This window comes from Apteryx rowi, unplaced genomic scaffold (assembly GCF_003343035.1).
Source record: "Apteryx rowi isolate R43461 unplaced genomic scaffold, aptRow1 scaffold_170, whole genome shotgun sequence".
Taxonomy (NCBI): domain Eukaryota; kingdom Metazoa; phylum Chordata; class Aves; order Apterygiformes; family Apterygidae; genus Apteryx; species Apteryx rowi.
This window is the reverse complement of record NW_020447975.1, coordinates 1,683,169-1,691,606: the sequence shown is the minus strand read 5'-3', so window position 1 is coordinate 1,691,606 and position 8,438 is coordinate 1,683,169. Positions and strand designations below refer to the sequence as shown.

Here is an 8,438-nt window from a genome sequence, read left to right as displayed (position 1 = left end):
CAGGGCACTGCCCAGTCCGCTCCCCTCAGCCCGAGCCTTCCCCCCTCGTCCCACGGCGACCCGGTGCAGCCTCACGCCTTTGTCTCGATCATGGCCTCCATCATCCGCGCGCTGTTCGTAATTGCTGTTGTCAGGAAGATGAACTTGTACCCTGAAACGGAAGAAACCCTGCAAGTCTGCAGCCAGCCCCCCTGTGCTACACTGGACTGCAGCAGCCCCCAGCAGGCAGGAGCCGAAAGCTGGAGCCACAGCAGGAGGTGGCAGCAGGGGAGGGTGACCGCCTGCTTCCCTGATACTGCTCTCCATCTCTGGGTTTACACCTGCCCTAGGGGATGCCCCTTCCCCATGACAGCAGACTGGGAGATAGCCCACGATTTTAACCCACCCAGTTTCTCCTTGGGGAATTAGGTCACAGGTTTAGGGCAAGAGAATAGGAGGGGTTTACGTTTTAACCACTGCTGAGTCGAAGTATCATTAACTGCTTGGATTTATCCTGTGTGATCACAGTGAGTCCTTTTTACCATGATCGGAGGCTCTTATATGCTCCCTGCCCCGATAAAGGGCCCTGCTTCCAGCACTCCAGTGGCAGAAGGCAGCAGCCCCACCATGACCCGTACCTTTCTCCTTCCCCAAAAAGCGAAGAGCAGCAATTTCAGAGAAGGTGCAGCCTCCTAAGAAGACTGTGAGGATGATGCGCTGAGACTCCCAGGCAGGACTATCTTCCCCAGCACTCTCTGGAAGGTGCAGAGTGTTGTTAAACTGACCAGCCTGAGGCCTGCCCACCCCAGGAGCCCCATGTGCTGGCATTACCTGTAACAGAAAACTCATTGCCATTGAGCAGGCGCAAAACTTCCTCCAGACCCAGCCAGCTTTTGCGCTCCAGCACCTAGAAGGAGATGGACAGGGGGATGAAGGCTAGGGCACAGAAGAGCCACGCACAGCAAATACACTAGGCATATCTCAGGAGTCAGACCCTGGGCTACTTGCTGGCCCGGAAGCAAGGCACCAAACAAGCAGATGAATACTGCCATGCCTCTCCATCTGGGAACTGGAACCGCACTTCCAGGCCCAGCCCTGGGCGGAAGAACATCCTTCAGACCCCCTACAAGGACACCAGAGGCACTTGGACTAAGGCTCACGAGAGAGGCAGGACTTTCCTCAGGGAGGACTTGCAGTGCCTTCCTAAGGGCAGACAGACTCACCTGTTCAATGATCTTGCAGCTCAGGGGGATGTAGGCCCCACTGAAAACATACGCCATATCCCGCGGCATTTTCAGGTCATACTCTCCATCCACCCGGGGAATCTACAGAGACACATATTACTCAGGGTGTGGGAGCAGTTTGCTCTGGGCTTCGCCTACCACATCAGGTGTGTAGGTTGATGAGGAGAGACAGACATTCAAAGTAAGCCTGTGTCCCCATCTCCTATCCCTCCTCCCTGGCCACCAATGGCCCAAGATCAGGCAAATACACGGCACGGTGGGCTGTGCATTGGACTGAGTGCCAGAGACTGCAGACATCAGCTCTCCACTGCCCCAGAACCGAGAGGGCACAGTGCCACTCCCACAGCACCAGGCAGCTACATCCCGCACGACTTCTGCAAGCAGGCAGACACCCAGCATTGCTCTTAGAGCAGATCAGGAGTATTCACAGCATGCAATGAGGCCATGGCAGTTTGCACAGGGGTTGTCCTTTGTTTGGAGCACCTGGCATTTCACTGCATAGGTGGAGCCCAGAGACACAGCAGACCATAAAGTCTGCAGTCTCCCTGGTGTCAAGGAGAGAAGCAGCTCTGGTTGTCTTGTGAAGTGAGCATGTCCCTGGCTGCCAGGATCTTGGGGAGCCCAGAACTTTCAGAGCCAGACAGTCACAGACCAGCCAAACCCCTCTGTCAACAGTGGATATGTGGACAGAGCAGCAGGCCAGCAGCCTCAGGACATACCAACCCCAGCTTCTTGCTTATGCCTCGAAAATTGCTCTTCCTGGCCAAAGAATTAAACGCATCTGTGATTTTTCCTGGAAAACAAGGCAAGGAGAAATGGCTCAGAGCCTTGGGATTCATCACTAGTGGCAGGAGCTGGAGACTCCCAGCTACAGGCAGGGTAGAGTGAGGCATGGTGCAGAGCACCTGGCTCTGGAAGAGAAGGGGCAGCAGTGCTTCTCGGTCCTGCCACCCCCAGGGGAAGAGCCAGGTGCCTGGTTTGTAGCAGCCCTGGGCACAGCTGGGGCACCACCTCTGGGGATGCGCTCCATGCCTGCGGCATCCGGGCTCGCCATGTGCTGCCGGGACACAGATCATGAAACACTAGGTCTCCACGACTGTCTGCCCCCTCCGAGCTTCCCCACAGCTCAGGCTCCCAGGGCACTTGAGGGGCAGAGAGAAACCTGGCTCTCACCTGCAGCTCGGTCTGTCACCAGCTTGCTGACTTTGCTCTCCACAGCAGTCAGGGTCTCTCCAGGAGACTGTTCAGTCAGCAGCCCGATGCGCTTGAGGTTGTGRAAGGTCAGCAAGTGCTCAGGCCCGTAGCTCTAGGAAAGGGGGCAATGGGATCAGCGTCAAGCCCCAGCGGTGAGCAGGAATGTACAGGAGGCTAGGGAGACTGCTTAGAGCAACCCAGCAGGGAGAGCAGGAGAGGGCAGAGCATGTGGCTTGTGCTGAGCTCAGGGAGACAGGGCTAACACTTCTGCTCCAGGCTGCCCTACAGAGGCAGCCTGAGTGTCTCCGGGGAGTGCTGTTGCCCAGTGCCTCGAGGCGAGGAGCGTGCAGGGAGAGGAAGTCCTGGCCCACCCAGCGATTGCTGCTCTGGGAGACTGCTCGGCCCCCAGATGCACTCACCTGCAGGTACTGGGTTTTCAGGGAGCGGTAGTCTTTGGGGATGAGACCTGTGGGGAGCACCACAGGGAGAGCTCAGCACTAAGACCTAGAGGGCCCCCAGTGCTGCCCCTCCCTGACCAGCAGCCCCAGACACCTCACCATTCTCCGTGATGGACAACAGGCACATCAAGCGTAGGCTCTCAATGGGGGACACCTGCATGGGAACAGGCAATGTGAGCAGCCTGCCCAGGCCCCCCTTACCCCCACACAGCTCAGCGCAGTCTCACCTGTCGGTCAATGTGCTCCTCTATGAAGCTGGTGCTCTCGCGGATGTCAAAACCCTCCAGCAGAGCTGTTGGGGGGGAGAGACAGAGTCACTTCATCCCCAGGGCTGGGCTGAGCACCCCCTGGGACATGGCAATGCTGCTCTGCACAGGGGCACAGAGAGCCCCAGATCCAGAGCTCTCACCAGCCAAGCAAGGTAGAACCTGGGCTCAGCTCCCCTCCCTGAGCCTCAAGGAAAGGGGAGGCCTGAGATGCTGGGCCTTCTACCGCACTGTGCATTGGCCCTGTGAGGATATGGTTTAAACAACTCCCCCCAGTACAGTCTCAAAGGACTGCAGTCTTGCCGAGGAGCACCTAGGCTGTGGGGCAGCCCAGACTTGGGGCTAGTGAGGCTGTGGGTCAGAGTRGAGGTAGGGGAGTGAGGACTGGGATGGAGGGTAGCAGTAGATGTGGGACACTCACAGTGTTCAGTCTTGATCATCTCCTGAAAGTCCTGTTTGGTTTTCTTTTTCATGATGGACTCACAGGCACCAATATCTGCATAGCCAAAAGAGACCACCACTTTGGAGGCATACAGGCTCTTCATATAGCTTGGCCCTCCCCAGTATGGACATCCTCAAGTACTGACAGCTTCTGCTAACCCTGCCCATTGCTCAGAGCATCTGCTCCTCCGGGGGACTAGCAAGGCCTTTGAAACACCCCTGCTTTCCTCCCTGGAGCCCAGGTACCAGGTGCAGCAGCCCAAGACCTCTCCCTCCCCACTGCCCCAGCTCTGGTTCCTACGCAGACTCAACAGGCGATGCTCTTGCTTTAGTCCCTTCAGCTCCTGGGAGACAAAGTTCTTCATCTGCTTGATGTCCATCCCACGGCGCCGCTGTGGAAGAAAGAGTGCCTGGGGAGGTGCCTGGATATGGAAGGACAGCACTGCGGGAAGTCTCGCACGCTCAGGTGATGGGCCAAGCAGGCCCTACACTCACATCATACTGTGCCTGTAGGTTACGTGACTTTTGACTCAGGAAGCCAAACACACTGGAGAAATGCTCGTTCCGTATCTGGCTGAAGACCTACACAGAGAATACCGCAGCAGTCACAGTGTAGCATGGGCCCTGCATTCCCTTAGGCTGAGTGCAGGGTCCACCAGTCACAGCTCAGCCAAAGCACAACAGGACTCAGAGCCAGTGCTTATCAGTATCCTGAACAACAGCGAGATGAGGTGGTATCCCTGCCAGGGTAGACAGAGTCCCTCCTCCAGGCCCCAAAATACCAACTGGCAGGCACAAAACAGGCAGGCACAAAGCAGGCAGGCAGGGACCCTGGCAATTACAGATACTGAGCTGTCTCGAGACCACTTTTCTCCTGTCTGTGTACCCATTCTCTCACAACCAGCCCCCTGAGGCCCAGCAGCACCTGGTCTTTCCCTGCTCCCTGTTTAGGGCTTCCAAGAGCAGATGGCCCCAGTCAGCCTCCTCCCAATGCTGGGTGGGCAGGGAGCGCTGGAGGGACCCACCACAACTGAGGCATTTGAACAGGACTCACCTTGTCCTGGGAGTTGAGCAGCACCTTAATACTCTTGTCAGAAGAGGTGACATCTGGTCCAAAATCCACACTCCCTGCAGAGAAGGATGAAGAGGTGCTTTGCCCCAGCACTACCAACACCCCTGCACATGTCTACCTGGCTGCAAAAGGCTCTGGGGAAGGGCAATAACTGTCCACCAGCTCGGTCACACTGAGGGCTGTCCTTGCAGACAACTTCCAGCAGCATCCAGCACCACAACTGTCCCCATGAGGAACAGCTCCCACTGTAGCACATAGGCCTTTGGTCTGACAGCCCCGGGCACAGACCCTGGAAGGACCCTCACTACACACTGTGCAGGACCCTTTGCTGCCCCATCGCCTCCTCCTGTGACCTACCACACTTGATACGGAAGGTGTCGTCCACGAGCCCCTCGTACACCACCTGGGAACACAGCGCTGTGACGTAGTCTGTGTCTACAAAGAGAACCGCAATGTGTGGGCTGGTGTGTTCATGGTCTTCACCCAGCAAGCTGCTCTCCTGCTCTTCACACCTACCCCTACCCATCGTCTCTGACTCCGCAGCTGACTGGGCCTGCATAGCTTCCACCACCACCTCCGGCTGCCCCGAGCCTCCTGATGATACCCAGAGTCAGCACGTCCTCTCCTTGTGCCGTGTGGCTGGGCATCCTTCTCTGATGGACCTGCCAGCCCACACTGCTCCCTCCTTGCCAAGCCCCAAACCTGCTGTCCCTCCTCACTCCAGCTGACCATACCAGGCCCCTACCTCTGTCCATGAGAAAGACGTTGCCAATCTCAGGCTTCCTGCCCTGACTGTCGCTCTCACTCTCCTCCTCCAGGTCCCGCCACAACTCATAGCTCATCTGTGAGGGGAACAAGCATATCAGGGCCTTTGAAAGACCAGTCCCAAGCACCCACTAAGGGGCACAGCGTGCCTCAGCACCAGCCCTTCCATGCACTGCTGTGGGCATGCCAGCCAGAACATGGTCTAAGATGGCCTCTAGAGAAAAAATGAATGCAGCAGGCCTCAAAATCACAGACGCCAAGAAGCTGAGTGCAAGCACTTCCCCTGAGCCAGGGCACAGGGCATTCCTAGATGCCTCAAAAGTGGCAGACGCTGCCTCAGCTCCTCCCTGCACAATCTGGGCACATGCAGCACTGGCTGGGAGATGTGGGATGAGATGAACCTCTCCCGCAGATACTCTGAACACCCCCAGAACTGTCTGTGAAGAGGCAGAAGCATACTGGGACCTCTGGGGTTACACAGATGCTACAGGGCTGATTGGTTTTGATCCCCTGCAAACTGCACCCCATATGGGGACCAGAGAGAGGCCCTGCCCCCAAGCACAGGCAGAGCTCTGCAGCATGGGCAGTACCTTGGCACACCTGCCAATCCCATAAGCCTTGCTGAAAGGTCCGTACAGGGAGTTCAGTAACTGCAGGGCTCGAGCAACACAGTTGATCCAGCGGTGATCTCCTTCCTGCAGGGACCACAAGAACATTGGGGAGCAAGTCTGGGCAGGCTGGCTTGGAAACATCTGTGTATGTTAGGAAACTTCGCTGGGGCTGGACTGGGGATGGCACAGGCCAAGAGCTGGGCTTCCAGGAAGCAAGTACACAGAAACATGCAGGGATTCCCGAAAGCCTGCTCAGGAGTGACCAGAGGAGGAGCCAGCACAGGGGCTGGTGTGCAGGTTTGTGGAGAAGGAAAGGCATCAAAACCCATTAGAGCAGCTGGCTGAGGCAGCAGCCACCCTGGAACAGTAGATGAAGGCCTGCAGGAAGGGCCGAGAGGACTGAGCAAGACATGCCATGTATCAGCCCTCTGAACAAAGCTCTTCCGTCCTAGGCCCAAGAAACGAATGAAGGAAAGGCTGTGATCCCATAGGGCAGTGTCCCAGCAGAACCGTCCCACTGACCAAGAAGTAGTCACGGAAGAACTCAGGCAGCTCCATGCTGATGATGTCATCGTCCAGGGGGAGCAGGTAGAAGGACCATTCGTCACAGCTCACATCTGAGTTTGGGACAGAAAAAGGCAACAGTTACCCAATGCTTAACAGAAACAGCCCCAAGAATCATGACAGCCCCTCAACAGACGGGTCAGACAGTGCAGGGATCAGGCCTTTTAGAGGGATTCCCTTCTTTGTACTGAGGCAGGGCAGGACCGTCTCTCCTCCCTGGAAGATGCTGATGCTGGGGCACACACACTCCTCCCCACAGGCAGGCACTCGGGCTCACGGGACCCTGCTGTTTCCTGGCCACACTCAGCACCCAGCCAGTACATGGGATCCCACCACCACAGTTCTGCGATGTCAGAGCTACCGTGAGCCAGCCGTCGGGGCAGGAGGAATGGAGGTCAGGCACCCCAGTCCCACTCACCACCAAAGACACCCTCTTCCTCCAGCACCATCTCGCAAGCATAAAACTGCAAGACAAGAAGAGACCCTCAGCACCCAGCCAGGCTCCCACACCACCTGCACAGAGTGCAGACCAAGGTCTCCTAGTAGTGGATGTGACTATCTCGTTCCCAGACATTGCAACATTTTGTTTCAGTTCAATTGTTACAGGTAAGAAACTAAAAACTTTCAATTTTGGTAACAGCAGTGGAAGGCATGAAGACTGGACTGGGAACCTATGGTGGTAACTGGGAGGAAAGAGCAGCCAGACTGACCTTCTGGGGGCTGAAGATAATCTTGTACTTCCGGCTCCTCCCTGCCATCTTATCAGCATTGATAATATCTGCAAACAAGAGACTTGGGTTAACCAGACCTGAAACTGTCCATCAACCCGAACTGTCACAATTCCTCTTGTACGAGGAGGTCTGGGGTCCCAGGATCTCATAGGACCTGAAACACACCAGGCAGAAAGCAAAACCCTGGGTGTGGGGCCAGTTTCCATAGGGTGCAGGCTCACTGAAAGCCCTTCTCGAGCCTGCTTGGTACTGGCAAAGCAGAGCACCAAAGCCCTGTCCACAGCAGCACAGGATGCTTACTAGGCCCCGTACATCACTACTGACCTTCCCAGCACAGCCCACTAGGTAGCAGTACCCCAAATCTCAGCACAGAGCTGAGGTACTACCCACTGACAGCAGGTGACTGACACCTGCCCTGCAGGCCCCTTGCACTCACCAGCAATGTACTTCATGGTCTTGATCCGTGGCCGGACGAGGAAGCAGAACCTGTGCTCACAGAGTGACAGAGCGGAGTGAGAGACAGGAAACCCTCTGTGCCCGGCCCTGCCTTCCCAGGCCCCTTTTCTTCACCAGCGTCTCTGCACTGAGACCTCTCTGGTCCAGGGGTGGCAAATCCAGAGCTGGAAGAGGCCCCTGCACCCAGACCTGTCACCTTTGCTTCCTCCTGCCTGCTCTGCAAACCCCTCCGGTTTGCGGCCATGCTTGGGACCAGCGTGTGCTGGTGCAGCCTGCCCGACAGCTGTCAAGGCTGCAGGCTGTGCAGGGCAGCACCCAGTACCCCCAGTGCTGGAGGACTCACTGGTCGCTGGTGCTGCTGGTGGGCCTGTTCTCCACTTTGTACAGCTTGTCCACCTCGTGCTGCTGCAGGGAGAGCACGGGGCCATCAGCGGGGCAGCGCGGGGGCACCGAGCCCGCCAGCCCGCGGCCCCTGCAGTACCTTGAGGATGGAGACGTTGGCGATGCGGTCCAGGGGGCTCATCAGGTCGGCCTCGATGAACAGGTCCTTCCTGCCGGGGAGCTGGGGGTGCGCAGGCGTGGGTGGGGGCCAGCAGCCGCCCCGACTGCCCCCGGGTCCATCCACCGCCCCCGACCATCCCCCGGGCCCATCCACCG

At 57.4% G+C, this 8,438-nt stretch overlaps 1 protein-coding gene across 5 annotated transcripts; it reads right to left on the bottom strand.

The window, feature by feature from the left end:
- Positions 1–6: 6 nt before the first annotated feature.
- On the bottom strand, positions 7–8,370 carry VPS33B (VPS33B, late endosome and lysosome associated). 5 transcript variants are annotated; one of them, XM_026060758.1, is made up of 22 exons: positions 8,263–8,368; positions 8,125–8,186; positions 7,762–7,811; positions 7,305–7,372; positions 7,013–7,058; positions 6,553–6,647; positions 6,010–6,114; positions 5,400–5,496; positions 5,012–5,089; positions 4,637–4,710; positions 4,078–4,164; positions 3,884–3,974; positions 3,563–3,637; positions 3,103–3,167; positions 2,975–3,029; positions 2,837–2,883; positions 2,397–2,529; positions 1,943–2,016; positions 1,203–1,304; positions 811–886; positions 618–734; positions 7–151 (listed from the first exon to the last, which is right to left on the bottom strand). In XM_026060758.1, the coding sequence occupies exons 1-22, from the start codon at positions 8,302–8,304 to the stop codon at positions 72–74; spliced, it is 1,719 nt and encodes a 572-aa protein (XP_025916543.1). In that variant the 5' UTR covers positions 8,305–8,368; the 3' UTR covers positions 7–71. The 5 variants fall into 5 exon arrangements, with proteins under 5 accessions (XP_025916543.1, XP_025916544.1, XP_025916545.1 ...); XM_026060759.1 differs by lacking the exon at positions 5,012–5,089; XM_026060760.1 differs by lacking the exon at positions 8,125–8,186 and having other exon boundaries at positions 8,263–8,320.
- Positions 8,371–8,438: the final 68 nt, after the last annotated feature.